Raw genomic sequence first — 21,206 nt, forward strand, 5'->3', positions numbered from 1 at the left:
CTTTAAATTAACATTAATACAAAAATTTCTATAAAATCGTAAGTTGCCAAAAACTTCAAAGTTTCTTTTTTTCTAATTTGTTCTTTTTTTTTCCTTGGAAAAAATCATACTTTACTCTAATATGCTAATAATCCATATTTTTTACTTGCCAAATAAACAATTTTTTACTAAATACATTTGTGGTATTTGAATACAAAGCGGAAAATAATTATTAAGCATTAAATTACCCATCTTACCATATTTGCATTCAACGATCTAATTCACTTGTTTGTTTTGAATTTCTCACAAAGCTACTCAAGGGCTCTCTGCGCTAGCCGTCCCTAATTTAGCAGTGTAAGACTAGAGGAAAGGCAGATAGTCTTCACCACCCACCGCCAACTCTTGGGCTACTCTTTTTCCAACGAATAGTGGGATTGACTGTCACATTATAACTCCCCTACGGCTGAAAGGGCGAGCATGTTTGGTGTGAGGGAGATTTGAGCCTGTAACCCTCATATTATGAGTCGAAAGCCTTTAACCCACCTAGCAATGCTATAAGCCTCGAGCACTTAAATGTGATTGTTATAATGTTTATTAATCAGCTTAGCTAAACTAAACTAGCTTCCTGTTTAATTAATTGTATCTATTTCAACTCAGAGTTAATTCGCTCGTTCTGATCCTCAATAATATATTAAGGAAGTTCCATACCAAATGGAAGACTCGAAATTGTTTGTAAACCCTTTGCATGTTGATCATGACTTATAAATAATCGTTATTGCAAATTGTGATATTAAAACATATTCGTATTGAAATATAAAACTGGATGTATCAATATTGTTGATAAGTATCATAAATCGAAAAGATATCGACATTTATTTAACTTCTAAAATTAATTTATCATTTAACACAGTTTCAGGCCATTTGAAATGAATATATGTTGCATTACAGCACACAACCAGCAAAACTACAAGGGAATTGGGACAAGTGATGTGTAACAAATTCAAATCACCCATAACATGACATTCCAGTTAGTTTGTAAGCCACCCAAAAATAGACAGCAAGCGAGCTTATGAGAAGTGTAACAATGTCAACTCAGGATTAATTTGCCTATCTGTGGACCTGGACAGTCGATACAATATTCAGTTCAGACCAGATAAAAGACTGAATATTGTATGTGAGTTTGTATAATTTTTTCTTGTAAATCATTATTTGTAACAGCCATTTGTTATAGAAAATGCATTACGTCAGTTTCCCTATGCAGTAAATCTGACACTTAAAGTAGAATCAAATTGAGACTATGGAGGAACTGCAAGCTACAATACCAGTTTCTTAAATGTGTTGGTAAAACCATTGCATTCATGATACGGCTCTTATTTGTATATCCACATTTTAAAATTGGATAGAAACTGGAAAGAGTTTGAATGTTGAATGCGCTTGTGTGTGGACTCTCGGTCGTTACCTGTTCATATGAATGGACAAATTTTTTACGAATTTCTATTTTGAAAAAGCCTGTGCACGATATTTTTCGCTTGTCCATTAATATTAGCCGAATAAGAACAAGTCTTCTTACTGCTAGCAGGTAAAACTGTCACTTTGCATAGTAAAATTTAAGATATTAATACATTACATACAGGGATATGGCCTTCCAAGAAACCAGATATTACACTGGTCTTCGGGGTACATGCATCAACCCTTTGTTAAAAGGCTATTGACCTCATCACGAAAGATGTTACTGTGTGGATACTTACAACAATGGTAAAAAATTGCTCTTTCAGACAAAGATATTATTTTGAACTTAGAGGTGCCCGCTTTTATGGTAGCATCATAATTGACACAATTAATTAATAGCAGTATGTTTTCATTGAAATTTATTTCCTTAAATATGGGTGATAAAAGGTGCTGCAAAAATCTGTATTTCAATTCATGATGCTCCTTTCGTTAAAGAATAATTTGAGGATATTATTTCTTTATTTACTTTTACAAGTAAGATATACCTCAAGGATGCACTATGTTTGGTTTGGTTTGAATTTCGCACAAAGCTACACGAGGACTATCTATGTTAGCCGTCCCTAATTAAGCATTTTGAGACTAGAGGGAAGGCAGTTAGTCATCATCACCCGGACGGCTAGAGCAGATAGCCCTCGTGTAGCTTTGCGCGAAATTCAAAACAAACCAAATCCTCGACCCTCATGGAGACGGCACATGTGACTGTTACTCGGCGAAAACCTAGTCAAGTGATATGGCGTTTCTTCACAACAATAGAATGGCTGACTGCAGCGTCTCAAGAAAAAGTGACCTCTCAGGCTGATAATCTTTGTGTTCTTAAGATACAAATTGTGATCTTTTATATCCGTTTACAAAAGGCTTAAACTACACTAAGTTAAAAGCCTCAGTCATATCGGCGGAGACCCTCTAATGACCGAAGTGTATGTCCAACTATGGCATTTATCTGAGCTTTTGAAGTGGCAGAACCTTCGATTGTTCCAGAGTGTGTTTATTAGTGTTGGTCTTTAGTCGTTGCCAAACAGAATAGCCACGATCAACTTCTTTCAGACAGTGGCAGACGAAATTATTCGCTCAGAAATTTCCTGGGGTCGAATCGTCGCGTCATATTCTGTTGCTGGGACACTGCATACACCCTGGTCGCCTTGAGTTTGTTTTAGGATTAATACAACGAACTGGGACAGTTATATAAGGAGGCGCAGCAATGTGGTTGGTCCAACAATTAGGTTGGGTAGATATTTAATTATAGATATTTTAATAGTATAGTGTTAGTAATAATATTTAAGTTTTAACGTATTTGTTGTTCGATTCTGTGCTTAATATTATATTGGTAACAATACTTGAATCCAAACATATTTAATCCTCCATTCTGAGCTCATCATTATATTGGTTATAATACTTGAATCCTATTTCCATCAAAGATTTTCTTGGAAAGACTACCTAATGTTTTATCTTGACTGTTTTCGCTGTTCTGTGCAAGAGAGCCTCAATGTTTCAGACACTGTATGTTTTACGGCTAGCACTGGAACAGGTTGGGGATGTCATTTTGGTTAGATACTTCTAAACTGAACAAACAATTAAAGAAAATGCAGACACTGTTCACCTATTTAGACAGGTAGATGTCGCAATTCCTTAAAAGTATATAATCATTGTATGTTGTTTCTGTCACCTTGGTCATGGAGGTGAATTTATTGTGTTACTTCTGTCAACCTGGCAAAGAAAGTAACTCATATCTTTTATAATCATTCCATGCTACTTCTGCCAGCTTGGTCATGGAAATAAGTTCCAACTTCCAAACCTTCAGCATGTGGGCTCTCTCACCTTAACCATGGAGGTAATTTACGTCTTCTACAATCACTCAATTACTACATGTGCGGTGGGGCAGAACATTTTAAGGAGGGACCAATAAATTAAAAAGCTGAAATTAATCTGAATCTTTAATAAAATTGTCATTAAAACAAATAAAAGTAATAGTACTTTAGAAGTTTTATTTTTGTACTAAATGGTACAAAACGACTTTATTATATATAAAACAAAAAGTAATATGCCTCTACCGGCTACGCCTGTGAAATGAATACACCTTGGATAATTGATTTCATAGTTTAAAGAATTCGACGTTTTTATGCATTGTATTTAAAATGGAAGGAACTACATTAGTTTTTAAAAAGTAAATGCCAACTTAATCTCACTTTGCATGGCTTCAGTAATTAAAGAGAAAAATTGTTAAAGAGATCAGTTCATGCAATGAAAAGGATTTGGAATTATTTGAAAGAGATTTTTCATGAAAAATGAGATTACATTCATACAACAATGTACTTATCATTTACAAAATGAAATTATTTTCTTTTTAAAGGAGTAGAAAGGAAAAACAACAATATTATGACCCAAATATTTAGAACGGAGGTTCCCAAACTAGTTCGTGTGTTCCTGGAGGGTCCGTTATAGTACTTAAGGGGGTTGGTAGTAATACATCAAGTTTATACGTCACAAGCGTCGATAAAAAGTACATTGGAAAAAAGTTTCCGAAATATAAACGCAGATAGCTCATCTTTAGGTTTTTCTGCTATGAATTTCTAATTTTTTTTTTACCAGGAAGGGGATATTTTTCCTCTTAATTTTATAAACTAGACACGCCATTTGAATATTAATTTTTAGCAAGTTTTCCGATTTGTGTTTTACCCCTTCTTTTACCTATCACCACTCCAGGAAAAAAACAACAACAAACACAATATATTATAGCATGTACAGATGCAAATCAGTATGTCAGGAAATGCACAATATCATTCAAAGAAGAAACGATTTTTATCCATTAAGAAATCACTAGTGCCACATGACTGTAAATAACCCCAGTTGATTAAGCGTCAGTACACGCCAGGATCAAGTAGGAAGTACTTATATTAACGTTATATTTGTGTTGATGTTCTGTGAATATTCTCTGTTATTGTATAATTACTGTCACTCAGCGGAAAGCGTAACGTCTAATAATTTGTAATTAACCAGACGAATGTAACCTTGGAAATTTGAGTTGAAAGGAAAAAAAAACAACTCGCGAGTGTACAGATATCGACAGTGAAATATCCATCAATATTCCTCAAACTAACACTTAAATAAACCAAATGATTTTAGCACAAATTTATATCGTTTAAATTTCTATACGTAATATTTATTTACTGTGTGTGTTAGTTCGTTTCTTGTTAAACACATGGGCTGTTTGTAATGCACTCACCACGTGCATCGAAACTCAGTTTTTGTCATTTATAAGGGTATGGTTAAGTATTAGTTATCCCAAAATATGCTTAATGTTGTTTTGATGTAGAGAATAAGATGTAAACAGTGTGTGTATTATTAAATACGAAAAACAACTTGTTCGATGTGAACTTTCAACAAATTGTCGATAAATCAGTTTTAATATTCGACCAATAACTGGCAGATGGCTGTAGCGTCTTGTCTCACACATCGACCGCAATGAGATATTTTTTGTCACAAACAAATCACAAAGCTACTACCCATTGGGCTTGGCTATTTGTGCTCTATCCACCAGAGATATCTAAACCCGGTTTCTGGTGGTGTAAGCCAGCAAACACACAGCTATGCCACTGATGGGGGGAGCCGAACTCGTTTGTTTGTTTCTTTTGAACTTCGCGCAAGGCTACTCGAAGGCTATATGCACTAGCCGTCCCAAATTTAGTAGTGTAAGACTAGAGGGAAGGCAACTAGTCATCACCACCCACCGCCAACTCTTAGGCTACTCTTTTACCAAGTAATCGTGGGATTGATTGCCACATTATCATGCCCTCATGGCTGAAAGAGCATAATTGGTGTGGCGGGGATTCGAACCCGCGACCCTCTGATTACGAGTGGTGTTGGGCCGAACTCGTTTGTAACAAATTATCGGAAATTATGCTTCTAGTTTTCCTTTTGTTAATGTAATAAAAATAAAAAAGTACAATAAAAATACATAAATATATTAGTACTGAAAGGAAAGATATACTGTTTTCAATAATCCTATTAATGTCAAATTAGATGGGGAGTCTAGCCCTCCAACATACCCTTCCTCATGTTATCCTGTATCACTGTGACAAGTTTATACTGATTAATCAAGAAATGTGGAAATTTACAAGGAATAGAGATGAAATGATAGATATACGACCGCGTATTTTCTTCCTATACACGCGCTGTGATGTATATGGTTGATTTTTTTGTACAAGTGAAACAAATGTGACAAGTTTTAAGTAGTCAAAAATATTTCAAATAAACTTATAAAATCACTAACTGGTGTAAAATCATCATCACACTATTTCTCCTGTACATGATGTACAAAGAAAAAAAAAAGTAAAGTTAAAACATAGAGAGGCCTGGTTATTGACTCGTCATCTGCAAGAATTGGATCCGAATATTCAAAGATGCTTGCCTTTTTCGTCATGGAACATTATAAGGTGACAATCAATCTCACTGTTCATTAGTAAATGAGTAACTCAAGAGTTGTAGGTAAGTGGTGTTGTCTAGATACCTTCCCTTTAGTTTAATACTCCAAATACATATAACATTGTTAACTCATAAGGTACCAAATAAATGTTTGACTTTAGTCTTAAGCTAGTGTGGCGAGGTGTATTGGGAGATGTGTCATAGGATGACAGTTTGTACAGGTAAAGTTAAAATAAACTTTATGACTTAACAAGTTTCAAACTTTGTTCAAGTAGGTCAGTTCATTATCTCAGCATGCAAACACTTTGTGAGAATTAAAGGAGTAAATAACAATGCTTTGGGATGGAAGTTGGATATACTTTTCAAATAGACCACTTGTCTGTGAGTATAGGGTGTTGCCATCTTGAATGACACTCTTCAATCACAATAACAATCTTACTTCTGATATGCCTATTACCAACTATATTAGATAAAATGAGTTCCACTACTAACAAGATAATATTGTTTCATAGTATCTTATTCTTGGTATATCCAAAAAAACAATATTAGAAACATATACAAACTGCTCTTTAGCCTAATTTTAATACCAGACTAAGTATACAATCCTTACAAATGTAAAAGAGAGAAATTTATGACAATATATTAAATGCAGTTAGATGTTCTTTGTAAAAATAAATATAAAAAGTGGCTTAAGGAAATCTTAATATAATGTGAAGTAATATAAAACATTGCTAATTGTCATAAAATACAACAACGTTATAAGTCAATCAAATAAAAAATAAAGAAGGGAAAGTTTCATATATATGTAAATGAACACACTAATTCCTCAAACTTCTTACCCACTGAGAAAAAGTTTTTTGTTTCATAAAAAAGAATCTACATTTGATCCCATTAAACTTCTTAATAAACAAGGTTATAAATGGCAAAAGTTGCATAAGATACTACAAGGACACAACAGGTACAAGTGTTAGTGTAAACTAGATGTTGACAATCTGACATCAAGTTGACACCAAATCAGGACACTAATATATGGTGCACTTTAAAATAATCATACAGCATTAGAATCAATATATACTTTCAAAATCTATGGTGCTGCATACATTATACAAATTAATAGGCTAATACAGTAAATGATTTAGCATCCACTACATCTTGTCTTCAAATTATGTTATTTTTCATTCACATCAGTAGTAGCCACAGCCTGTTGAAATGGCAATATGGTATTTGATGATAGCACCTTTAAATATAAGAAAATGTTTTTCACTTTCATGCTGCAATTAATGATTATATCCAATGTGCTTGCCAGTGAGATACCAAGCCATATTCCAAGATATCCACCAATGTAACTGAACAGCTCTAATTCCTATATAAAGCAGAAATTATTGAATATAAGTAAAATAAATATTCAAGATACATGACTGATGCTTCTTTATCAGGTTTGAGTAAAATGTAAACTTATCAGATGATTATTTTTATAGTGAGTCAGTTATTTCTAACCATTCAACAAATTTATTAATTATTTAAACCCTAATGAAAACATTTTATATAACTTCATGATGTCCTTAGCACCTGTAAAACATTTTATAATTGAAAAGTATCATTTGCTAAGTCATTATATGTTTTACTGGAGTTAAACAGTATTTTCAGGTGTAACATATTCTATGATTGTTTATTCAATGTAAAAAGTTTACCTGATATTTTGGATGGTGTTGGTAGGTTATAATCTCTTTGTTTTGAATAACAAGCGAAACCCTTACAGCATATTCTCTGGAACAAAATGTACATATAAATTAACATCTACATTTTTAGAAATCTGTGAAAGTTATTAATGTTAATAATCAGAAAATCTGCATAAATTTATTCTCTCATACATAGTAAGTATTTTAGTTACTTATTTTTCAATTTAATGAAAACCAACATCAGTAATCAGTAAGGTAAATAAAAGACATGTTTCAAAATAAGACTCATTTTAGTGAGTATAAAATTTTAAAATTAAATTTCTGAACTTTCATCAATGAGTAAATGTCTCAATAGAAAATCATTCAGTACAAAATCCAAAATGGTCTATTTAATTTGTTTTTATAGATGCAGTAATTAGAATACTTAAAACTTCAGTTGACAGATGTTGTTTGATAAATGTACACAAGATGTTCCTTCTTTGATGCTGACTTGAGTAATATTTATATGAAGATGATTTAATCAATTTAAATAAGCAATAAAAATTCTTCCATAAATAACTAAATTAGAAGTTATGATTTTTCCTATATTGAAGATGTTCTCCTGACACGTACATACTTATGATTACATACATAGCTATTCTTGTTCAGTCCTACTCTTTATTTGCAAATATTTCCTCACATGCCAAAAGCCTTACATTTACACATTCCTTGTCAGAGTATAACCTCTGACAAAGTACTTTACTGCTACTCACATACATAGTTAGAATCCTACAATGAACAGATGAAATGACGAGAGCAAGGGAGAACTAGAAGTATTCTTCAAACCAACCTCAAAACATCCTGATTATGGTAATAAGGGTATGATGGACCTTATATGGCAATCCAACAGTATTCAAAAATCAAGTGCTGTGAAGGTAGGACATATATTATACTGTTGATAAGTCAACTACACACCAAAACTAAACCACTGGGAACCAACATCCATGCTGAAGTTGCTGGAGCAGGAAAAAGAATTGTACCATCTTCAGTATCCACCATCCCAGTATCTTGGAAGTGGGAAGTTGTAAGAACTCTTACTCCACTAGAAGAAGTTTGCAGGGTGAGAAACATTCTGTGGACAGTTCAGAAGAATGTCACACTAGAGACATTGCAAGAAGTGACCAAGAAACCCTATTCTTAAAAGCAGATCAAGCCTGGTTTAGTAAATCTAAGGAATGGCAGTAATCCCCTTCAGCTTTTCCCACAAAGTCCATGAGTTAGTTAAGTTCAAATAAGGCATATTTAATAAGCAAATATATTGTGAGAAGTAATCAATAATTAATGTTTTGGAACATCCCATCTCTATTTTATGTGACTGTAATGAGCAGTATGTACAATTTTAAGAAAGTAAAGTACACTTGAATAAGCAACGTTTGTCACAGAGCAGGATTCTAGTTGAAATATGGGACATGCCCAGAAATAATATATATGACAAAAGAAAGAAAACTTACCCAGTTACAGTTGCACTGAAGTCTGAAGAATAGCAACAGATGGAAGATGATAACCTGACAAAGAAGAAACCAATATGATACAGATAGTGAGAAATGCAAGTATGGTAAATAGAAGAATTTCTTCCAAAGAGTGATGTATGGAAAAAGTAAGATGTCTAATCTGATATTAAGTCACCTGAAATGACCTGTGGGAAGAAGTGAAGGAAGATTAAGTCAACTAAATTAAAAGCTGAAAACAATTTCTAAGTGTGAAAGGAGTAAGATCATAAATAGAGGAGAAATGAAAAGAATGAAAAAGTAAAAATGATCATTACTGAAGAGAGTCATGCAGGCAGTATAACAGAAAAGAGCATGAATGAGACATAGATGTCTGTCTGGATCAGAATGGCTAATAGGAAATGGAAAAAAAGGAAATTAGTAGGGATTACTACTAGTGGAATTACTCCCCTGTGCTGCTGAAGTTTTAACAAGAAAATATTAATCTGGTTAAGGGAGAGTATAAGTGGAATGGCACAGATTTCATGAAATACTGAGGACAAACAAATCTGACTGAAGATGTCTGCAGACCAAAAAAAGAAGGAACTATGCCTTAATTGTTAAATGAGACAGGAACGAGATGACAAAGGTTCAAATGGAGGTAAAGTAGGGCAAAAGAAGATCCATGATAAGGTTGAAATAGCTGGTATATGACAAACAAGTAGATAAGTACTATACACTTGAATCCAAAAAAGGAGAATGAGAACAATTGTTACTGTAATATTGCTGAGATAATGAGAGATGGGAGAGGAAGCTGAGGACAAGCCCCTTAGATAAAATCTGAAGAACCAAGAGATCCCTGAAGAAATCTTACCAAAAAGGAACAGACTCAGATAAACAAGCCCTCAGTGCAACAATACTGCCAGCAGTGTAACAAGAATTATCAAATTAAACATTTATCCCCTGGGTGACAGACAGATAAGTTATGGGAAGGATTAAGAAGAGAAATGGAAATAGGAGATCGTTGAGGCTCAGAGCAAGATAAACAATCAACTGATTACATTCTGGATTCCAAAGTTGCTGGAAGATCTTCAGGTACCAACCTATGTGGAAAATGGGGCAAGTGTAATGTATTAAGTTAAGTAGGTGACAAAGGATTTTGGGACAATACAGCATCTCTCCTCAAACGATTCAAACAACAGAGGAACCATGTGCAAAGAAAGGGCCAAAGTTGAAAAACATTTTAATATAGATGTAATTTGAGCAAATGCATTCCATGAAAACCCCTCAGTGTTTTGGTGGATTGTCTCAGAAAGAAGGTGGAAAATAGTTTGGGGTAGAAGTGAGGGTAAGATGAAGGCAAGAAAAAATTGGACATGGGATAAATAAATACAATAATTTGAGAAAAATGGCAAACACCAGGAAGGAGGTTGGTTCAAATAACTGTTAATCTCTCAAAATAGCTGCTGATAATTCCACAGCTGAGTTTTTCCTATCCAAACCTTTGTAAATATGTAAGTAGAAGGTATAACCTCCAAAATGAATAACAAAAAACAACTATATTTGAAAAAAACGTATGAAAGAGTATGTAATTAATGAATAAGGTCAGTGTCTGGGTAAAAATATAAATAAATTCCACTTCGGAATAACTTACAAATTAGTATTACTGGATTATAAATCAATAAGAAAATTAAAAAAAACTTGAAGAGAGCACAAACTAAACATCCAAACATGATCACTGCAAATCTAAAAGTGTAAGTTAGGTAAAACAGTACACTTCCTCTACAAAGAAAGTCACAAGAATCAGGTGGATGCATGATCTTTCTTTGGTGAAAGTTTGTTGTATGATAATTTGCTTCTTAAAATGAGATAAACCATGTCAATTTAGATGTGTGTAGGAAATGAAAAAGGCTTGTGGCATGCAAACAAATTTGCAAATGGAGAACAACACTGAAAGAGAATAGCTCTACATGTGAACAGAAATAAGGTACTTTGTACGAAGTAATATTTAGTTGTAATGATCATAGCATAAACACATTAAGATGAAGTCTTTAGCATTATAAATGAATTTAAAAACAGTTTAGAAATTTTAATCACAAACACAAAAGACACTTACACAGCTGAGTTATAATATAACAACTGTGAATAATATCTGGTTCATAAAGAAAATGAGCATTTACAGTCATATGACAATCTCATAACTGTACTGTCATGTATTGTTACATAAAATAAATCAAACATTACTTTTGAAGTAACAGGAAAATTTGTAGTAATGTAGAAAACAAACACATACCTTAACTGTTCCAAAGAAACTGCTTTCTTTAAAACATTTTTGTATAACACCATTAATGTTTTCTGAAATGTAAAATCATATTTAATTGTAACTATTTTTCTTTCTTACTTTATGCAGGTACATTAATATTAATTTAAAATGACTGACTGATCAAAGAACACAATTTATACAGTGTTTAAACTGGAAATTTTTAAGAAGTGGAACTTGCTTTTCTGATCCACTTAGACATTTCATCTTGTATCCAAGTTTAAGGGTATACCTGCCTAAACATTATGAACACTAAAACATCTAATGAACCATCTTTTTGTGGTGTTAGTTTTTCCCATGTGTTGTTTTCAATAACAAAGAAACAGAAGCAAGCAATCAGTTTGAGCTAAATTCAGTACAACTTTGTGATATATCTTGCTAATTTTCTCATTATGTAGCAGAACAACCTATTATTTTTTGAGAATATCAGATTAACCTGAAAGTACCACTAAGTAGAAAGAAAGGAGAAATGCTAATGCCATTCTGGTATTTTCAGGCAAACCTGAATTTCTGATTGGTAATCTACAATAACAGCAGATTTATGCAACAAATACAAGGAGTGTTTTGTCGCTGATGACTTGATTAAATTTTAGATTGTGTAAGAAATAAACAGGTTGAACATCTTTAAAGAAAGAAAAACAACCTGTAATTAGACACAATAAAGAAAAACAGTGTTTGTAAACAAGTGGGACAATCTCTTATACTGGATCAATGACAAGCTCATCACCTGTCTGTTCATTATGATGAAAACCCAGTAGAACTGAACAAGAAAATACACCTGAAATCAACAGATATACTCAATCAGCAACACCTCCTGGTGTGTCTTTTTTGCTCACACTTTCAGTCAGCATCATCAGGTAGTCAAGCAAAGGATATTCCTGTGATTATACTTTTAACTTTAGATTACTTACACTACTGCAAAATCTCTGCTACAGATGAGAGGTTACATACTACAGAGAACAAAGCAATCAGAACAAAGTAGCCTTAAGAACTGAGAAGTATCCTGTCAAATGAATCACAGACCACAAAGAAACCTGCAATTAAAAAATGGTACATGGATTAACTGCTGAGAGCAACTCATCATTGTGTCATCCTGAACCAGGAACTGATTAGTTACCAATGGTGGTAGCCAATAATGAACATGCAAACTGGTAGAGAGATTTAGCCACCAACACAAGTCATAATAAGTGATGCTGAGTACCCACACCTCTCCTCAACATCCACCCAATAATTAAAAGTGTGACCAAATAATATCTGGACATTTTCTTGAAGTGGTTCAAGCAGTTAAGTACTTGGAACAAATGGTGCAAGGAGCCACCAGCTCAACAAGTGATTCTGGGCTTAAGATGGTCAACAAAACTAGTCTATTAAGCTTTTAAAAGAGAAGCAACTAGGACACTGGGACATAGCATGTCCAAATTATGCCACCAATTCAAGCATACTTTGAAAAGACTTCTACAGATACAAAATTCTCATAAGATTTACACATAAGACAAAAATGATGCATACCATGGTTTTGAAGAATATCTTCTCCTTCATTACAGTAGTTTTAAAAGTAACTCTGTATGAAGTGGTAACTTAAAGTCAGTTGCAGGAGAAAAAGAAGTCTATGACATGCTTTGTTTGTGGTATGTTGGGTCAGTGCTTAGTGCTGTCAGTACAAGGTTGTAAATTCTGAACAATGGTTCAGTGGATGCCAGAGTGCCAGGAACTCTCATACTTTGTTGTGGAGCAGGGTAGGCAAGGCTAAGTTCTCACCAATTGCTTACCAAATTCAATAAAAGCAAAGGTAGGTGGTAAATTCTGCTCCTGCAGCTCAAGAACACTAACACAGCACAAGTCAATCCTGGTCACTACCCAATTACTGACATGAAAATTCATGTGCATACTGTTCCACGCCTGCACTATGTGGAGGGCCACACATCATAGTCACTGAAAGGTTTACTTCTTAACTTAAAAAAATACTTAGAAATTCGTCATTTGAATATACTTTAGTTGCAGAATATGCCAACATGATGTATAGTAGGTAGTCATTTCAATCAGTTTGGTCAGGGTCACAAACTTAACAAGCATACCCATAACACTCCACATCACTCATTCACCTGAACTATCAAACTAAGAATGACACAGTGGACAGTACCTAATTCTTAATAAAATTCTTAAAACAACTTTTTACTGAAACTGGCTATTTGTTTCATGTAGTTATCTCAATATTATTTAAATATTTGCTCAGTATTCAACCTGTGATAATGTCTTGGCCAACGGACACATTCTACACCACTTTGAGAAGTAATTAATAACAATACAACACACACTAATTACCCTTCTTGCTTTTGTGCAGAAAACAACTATATCTAAGCATAGTCTCTCAAAAGGAGAATCCATAACCATTTGTTGGAGATATCTTCAACACAGCTAACTTTTCTTCTAGACAGTACAGCATTTATAACATCATTCAAAATCCACTCTGAAATATGACAAGAAAAGTTGCTTTCACACTCTTGCAAAAATGGGTAAAACTATTTTGTTTCTTCCAGTCATTGCATTATGTAAAGCGTAAAGTACCTCTTCCTATACAGATCTGGAGACAACTAGTCACAAAACAGATTGACTACCATACATTGTAGATTTTTAGCAATGGTACCATTGAGTCATTTTGCACTAATAAGAAAAAATAAATGTGTTGGATGTTAGATATGTAAGGACCATGTTCGAAAGTTTGTGACACATCATCTTGCTGTGAAGCAGTAGTACCCAAGTTATGTCCATGTTAATGCAGTGTAGTCTCTTCTTGTATGGTTTGTTATCACTGTTGTTTCAATAGCTTTAGCTGCTCCATAGTATTCAGGATTTAGCACTCAAAAAAGGGTTATATCTTTAAGCCTATGAGATAGTTGATATAAATTTATGCTACTGATGCAAGTAGTAATGTATAATTAAACTTTACCCTTGAATCATACTATCTGATGGACATATATATCTTATTCAAGTGTTTTTTTTTAATATTAAATAGCTATTTCAGTTGCAAACTCTTTAAAAGTAGTGGTAGTAGTGGTAGTAAATCTATTCCTGACCAAATACCAGTCACCAATTAGTTCCTTTCAAACACTGACACCAGACCATATATTACAAGTCTATATATTACAAAACATTACTTTGTAGAGATGATCAAAATCTTTCTTGATCATTCTTTTAATCAAATATTAATGATACTACCCATTTCATGCCATTAAATTAACTAAGTTAAGATGTATACAGCTACTTGCTATCAGCTTTTTCATCACTATACAACTGGTGTGATGTCAAACTTAAAAGTACTTTCATTTTGTGTTTGTGTATTAGTTCTGAAACTTTTTTTTTTTTTTTTAGTTTAATGTTAAGTTGTTGAGCCACATGCATTTTTACTTTTTCGTATACCCTATCTCGTCTAAAAGCCGTTTTCTCCTCACTGAAAATCTAATATTGAGATAATGCCTGAAATATTGTTATAGTATTTGCCAAGGTAATTATCATAATTTTTCCAGTGTTTCATCTTGTTTGTTTTCTTCTACAATTTATAATTTTGTTCATCCACACAACATGAGACAAGCAATAAAACATTCGTCATTTTGGAGTTGTAGGAATATAGTGATTGATGTATTAGGCATTTCATGAGAAGTATGTCACACAGTACATTTTTACAATAGAATATCCACACATAAAGGCTTACAAATCTTACCACATTTACAAAGAAACAAACATGAATTATGTAAAAGATATTACAACATACACATATATTTTTATTTAAAATAGAAATTGATGAGTTAAAACTTAATATCAAAATAAATAATATGATTAAAACTAAAGAAGTTAAAAGATGTTCATGACATATGAAGAATAATTTGAGTTTTATACAAAATCATACCTGGCAATTAATTTCATAACAGATATTAGTTTAAAGACCATTCATTTGATATTATATTGATTATTTTGGTAACAAGAACGGTTTTATACATGAATGTTTTGTTTCACTTTGTAAACATGTTTTATATCATTTTGAAAATATGTCTTATGACACTCTACAAGTTTAATTTTACATATAAAGATCCTAAAAATTCAAAATATTTATAATGTTGTAATTAAATCATTAACACACTTGTCTACAAATTACTTTGGGAAAACCTTTGAAGATACAGATTGATATGATACTGTAGAATTATAAATACACACTACATACAGACTTCTAATTATTTTTTAAAGTACTTACTGATCCATTTTCATCTGAACCTACATCTACTGATTCAAGATGTGAAACTTCGTAAGTAATCTTTCTGATAAGAAAAGCAACACATACATTAAATTAAAATATTTATTCATAATAACAGAATGGCTGGCTCACAATAAAAGTATGGCTAGTAAAATATTATATTTTAAATGATCTAAAAGACATAGATCAGTCTAACATAGTTAATACATAAATACACCTAAAAATAAGTACTGAATTGAATTGTATAATTATATATACATATATAAATATATATGTAGGAAGACTATCAGACCAAAACTGTAATCTGTTCAATGGTTTATGCAGGTTCTTTAAATATTTTGTTGAAAATATGGTTCAGTCTACAAAACAATGAATTAATCTATTTCTTCAATAACATCCACCACAGCCTACATTTAATTTACCATAGATTACAGATAATAGTTCAAAAAGTTTGTTTCTAGGTTGTTGGTGCAAAGCAATTTGGCTGTCTGCACCAAACAGTCAGTAATTGTATATTTATTGTAAAAGAAAATAAAAGGAGTTAAAATGAAAAAGTGACCAAAATTCAGATAAAATAATTAAATTGAATTAAAGAGGTCAATTGCTTGTAAAAAGTTTAAAATACAAACAAGTTGTACAGTGTCACCATCACTTAAGGCACTGTTCAATGTCATGGGGTAAACCTGTAGGAAAAACGTCTAAAATAGTGCCATCTCTCATGGTCATGATGATCTGATCTGGTAAAACCCGTTACAGTGATGCTCACTCCAAACTGAATACCACTTGGCCCAAAGCCAAGCTTTCAATATGGGACCATAATCCTCATACAGGATAGGCATGACTTTAATGGCACCAGGGCAGATGGACTTAGCCATGGTATCAGTGAGCTCATTCCTGCAAATGCCAACTTGTCCAGTTATCCAGAAAAGCTGGATACGATAGAAGATAAGTTAAAATCGGCCAATTGTTTTTGAGTATCGAAGAGAACAGGGTGAGAACTAATGCTAAGTGATTACAGGACCAGTAGAGAGCTAAACAAGTTGATGTAAATAGTAGAATCTGTATACTGTATAGCTTTTACATAATCTAGGGCAAAAGAAGTAGCATAAACTTGGAAGTGAACAAAGAAACTGTAAAGAGGATCCTATGAGAAACCACTGAGTCACAACAAACCATGTCAGATCCCACAGAGTCTCCTGATTTTAAACCTGAATAGATGAATGGTTAAAAAGGTGTTTGGCAAAGAGAAAACAGTACACCAATCAGAAGTGTCTGCCTTCTTTAGAGGACTCAAAGAAAGATCACAGGTGCAGACAGTAATAAGCTGCAGTGGGATGGACTGATCAGTGAAGACAGCAACATCATGCAGTGGCACATCCAACTTAGCCAGCTGTGCCAAGATACAAGGGCAAAAGGAAGAATGGAAGACTAACTCTTCTGAAAGAGCATAGCCCTCTGAGGAAGGGAGACACAGTCCCACCTGTTTGGATGGATATTGTGGTAAGGATTGATATTTAATGTCATACTGCAAAGAAAGTTGCAAATGGTAGAGCTAAAGAGGGGGTTCATGGGACACAATGTATAAACTCTGGACTGGAGAAGTGAGGAAAGCCCTTGTGCAGAGCTGGAGCCCCAGATGGTGAATGGGGTAAAACTTCTCAAAGACCAAAGTCCTATCAGAACCCTAGTAGTACAGTAATAAGTCTACAGATTTACAATGCTAAAATCAGGGGTTCAATTACCCTTGGTGGGCTCAGCAGTTAGCCAGATGTGGTTTTTCTATAAAGAAACACATACCCTTTCAGAACCATAGATCAGAGGCCCATAGTTCAGTTTGAAGCAAATGAAGACAGAATAGATCCTGAGCATGGGACATTGATCCACTCCCCGAGAGGTGGAAGAGAGGACATGGAGGATGTTCAGTGTCTTCGTACATTTGTCATATAGCTGCTTGATGTGAGGAATAAAAGTTAGCTTACTATCAAAGATATGCCCCATGACCCTACCTCAGAGACAATAGGAAAAACATCATCATTGAGATGGAGCTCGGGATCAGAGTGTACACCCCATTAGCAGCAAAAGTGCAAGCAGATGATTTTAAGGAAATAAAAGGTAAACTTTGGTCCACTTTAACAAGCAATTTAGGGCAGTCTGAAGCTGCCACCCAAGAAACATCATGTTTGACAACCAACACAAGATGTAAAAATTGTCAACATAAAGCTCATTTGAAACAGTTGGATGAAGTTGTGTAGTATAATATTAATCTTGATACTGAAAAGTGTGACTCTCAAGACAGCCCTGAGGGATTCCAAGTACCTGTTGAAGAGAATGGGAAAGTGTTGTACCCACAAGTACTTGGAATTGCCTCTCCAGTAAGAGTTGAAGAAAATGGCAATGTAAAACATTGGAGTGGAAGTCTCACAAAATGCTGTACCTATATGTAGTGTCATAAGCCTTCTCAAGGTCAAAGAACACAGAAACAAGTTTTCACTCCTGAGGAAGAATTTCCTGATTGATATTTCCATGGTGTAGCTCCGTCAATGGAACCCACACTGGATGAGCAAGAGAAGACTGTTTGATTTGAGGAACCAGACAAGATGAGTATTTAACATTATTTTGAAAACCTTAAAAAGAGAGCTAGTCAAAGCAATTGGATGATAGTTAAAAGGAATCTTGGACCCTTACCATGTTTAAAAGAAGGAAGGACAATAGCCCAACACAAAGGAAAAGGAAAAACATTCTCTTGTCAGATCCAGTTAAAAACAACTAGAGGCATAACAAGAGTGGCAGGAGAGAGATGACACAGCTTCCCATAGTGAAATCAACAGGTCTGACCAATGTACGACCAGACTGATAAAGAGCAAGCTTGAGTTCCACCAGCATAAAAGAGCAGTTACAGTTATAGAGATGATTGGTTTGAAAAAAGGAGGTAATGCTCTGCCTGACAATTGATGGCTAAGAGAGCAGGGGAAAAACAATTGAAGTGCTAGATGCAAGAGAAAAACTCTTGCCAAGAGTACAGCAACTTCCTAACCATTGGAGGGCAAGATGGAAATGGAATGGAAAGTATACTTTTCTCACTGGCTTTCTGAATCTTGTTACACAGTATTTTGAAACTGGTAGTAGAAGAGATGCTAGTTGTGAGCTTAATCCAAGATTTCTTTTGGTTTTGACATCTCACCTACATTGCAATGACATGAGCCTGCTAGAAAGCAATGCAGTTCAAAAGGCTGGGATATCTACAAATGTTATCCCAGGATCAGTTTATAGCCTTCAATGCCTCTTGGCAGGTAGGAATCCAGCAGGGATGGGAATACCATGGAAAAGTGTCAAGGTCTTAAGATTAGAATAAGCAGCTGCATAGACAATACAGTCAGTTACAGCTACCACATGTTCTTCTATATATGGCAGACAAACAGCAGTAGGACCAAGTTCTGAGAGAGCAATGAAGAAGAGCCAGTTAGCTTGGTCCAACTTCTACCAAGGCATGCCTGTATGGTCGCATCAACCATGAAAAGGCTGTTCTTTCACTAATATACTTTAAAAGACCACCATCATGGAAGGCTTGGATCCTGTAAACCACATCACTGATTTCTCTTTATTTAAAACATACAGCTCTTCTCAACACCTCCTATGCCTTGGGAATCCTACTGTTTTGCAACAAAACTTCTTCAGCTAAATGATGATAGAATCCAGTATCAAGAGCACTAACATAATAGTGACTTTTAAGTTCATTACAAATCGATTTGAGATTTTATTTGATAAAGTCATGTATGGCATCTTTATTCTTTAGATCCAAGATGACCATTGCAATGATAAATCCCTCAGTACATACAAAAGCCATGACTAATATTAAGCAATGGTAGCTACATCAACATGTTTAGAATGACACAGGAAAAGGAAGTATTCAGAGCAAAATTTTGGAACAGTGAACAAAGGAAGAAATATACTTTACACAAATCTGTAAAATATTAGTTAACATGTTAACAAATTTTTAGATACCATACAGATCAGAATATGAAGATTTGAGCAAAGTAGATCTGCATCTTTAAATGAAGCTCTGCAGTTTACAATGGACGTAAAGTCCATTAATGTCACAAATAAACAGATAGATACAATCTATCTAAATTTATAAGATTATAAATCAAACAGATTTGAAACATCATCTCTCCCTGATGATGGTCTAGAATCACTGAAAGAATTAGTTAGACAACCAGCAATTTCTAATGAATAAAATAAAACTCAAGAAATAGGTATTTCAAGTGTAACTTCAAAGAACATACTGCGAGGAAGTGCAGACAAAATCACGTAAGGAATAAGAACTCTTCCCAAAGGATATCAGAAGGTGAGAAATATTATACACATGCAAAACATGGTTCTTACAACAAAGACTATAAAAACTCAACAGCTTTTACTACAACAAAGTGGCAGTGTTTGACAATATTTTAAGCTAAATCATATCAAAGGAAGAACATTGGGAAATAGGATTTAGCTTGACTTATAGAGTGAAGTACAGCTGAGAATTCTATATCTGTCTCAAATAAGACAAGATATTTATTATTTAAACAAACCACTTCACAAATCCACAAGTTTATTGAAAGTTTTGTAGGATGTTAATCATCAGTGGTTCTCGAGCCACAACAGTTTGATCTCATTTTATAGTGAAAGGTGAGAAATTGCTCTGGTAATAAAAACAAGAGGACAGAGTGATGCAAACAGGAGATGGACAAACAGTTCACGAAACAGGAATGTCACAAGTTATCCTTACTGTAAGAAGATTCTTTGTAACTCATGATATGTGAATAACTGTCACTGAGGAAGAGCACATACTTGGAACTAACTTTGTGAAGAGACATTGAAAGAAAACTTAGTCCAGCTTCAAACAGTTTCACAGTCTATGAACAGGAAGTCTTTGTACACTGCAAACAATTATTACACTAGAAAATGAAGTTCATGTGATAAAAGGGAGGGTTATTACTGTATCACCAAGAAGTAAAAGGTTACTCCAAGGCTTTGTAGGAGTAAATCTTCACTTAATGACTGGAATGAGTAGAACCAAACATTATAGAATATTCTGAGGGATTTACAGTAGGATGAGCTCACAGGGGTTTCAATAATAAAAACATCATATTCAAATTTATCAAAGACAGACTTAAATAAAACAGTAATAAAACGAAATTTTACCATGATATTAGTAAGATAGGTTTCCATCAAGGTGATATGACATGCCCATAAAACCCTTGTCACAAGAAAAAAAAACTAAGCAGATGTTTGGAAAGCACATATATATTGTACCAAACGTTTCAATGATGTAGTTTATGTGATCTAAAAAATTAACCACAGTGTACATCTTTAGAAGTACATTAGTAAGAAACTACCAACATAAATCTGCAACTGGAACAGTTAATCTGATGACAATAGCAGAACAGGAAAGGCTTCTGTTGAGACCACTTTCAGAGGATCACCAAGGATAGCTCTTTCACAAAACAGACTAAACTACTTACCTAATAAGAAATCTACCAGTAACATGGCAGTAAGTGAGGAAAAGGGGTAAGAGGCCATGACATGTGCATACCATATTCTTCAGA

At 33.9% G+C, this 21,206-nt stretch overlaps 1 protein-coding gene across 2 annotated transcripts in view; it reads right to left on the bottom strand.

The window, feature by feature from the left end:
- Nucleotides 1-6,574: 6,574 nt before the first annotated feature.
- LOC143253351 (epithelial sodium channel subunit delta-like) overlaps nt 6,575-21,206 on the bottom strand; it is a 64,615-nt gene continuing 49,983 nt past the window's right edge. For both annotated transcript variants that reach the window (XM_076507103.1, XM_076507104.1), the window contains 4 exons: nt 15,619-15,682; nt 11,346-11,407; nt 7,599-7,674; nt 6,575-7,270 (listed from right to left, as the gene is read on the bottom strand). In XM_076507103.1, the coding sequence (XP_076363218.1) occupies nt 7,076-7,270; nt 7,599-7,674; nt 11,346-11,407; nt 15,619-15,682 (397 nt within the window). In that variant the 3' untranslated portion in view covers nt 6,575-7,075. The remainder of the gene's footprint in view (nt 7,271-7,598; nt 7,675-11,345; nt 11,408-15,618; nt 15,683-21,206) is intronic.

This window comes from Tachypleus tridentatus, chromosome 6 (assembly GCF_004210375.1).
Source record: "Tachypleus tridentatus isolate NWPU-2018 chromosome 6, ASM421037v1, whole genome shotgun sequence".
In the NCBI taxonomy this organism is placed as follows: domain Eukaryota; kingdom Metazoa; phylum Arthropoda; class Merostomata; order Xiphosura; family Limulidae; genus Tachypleus; species Tachypleus tridentatus.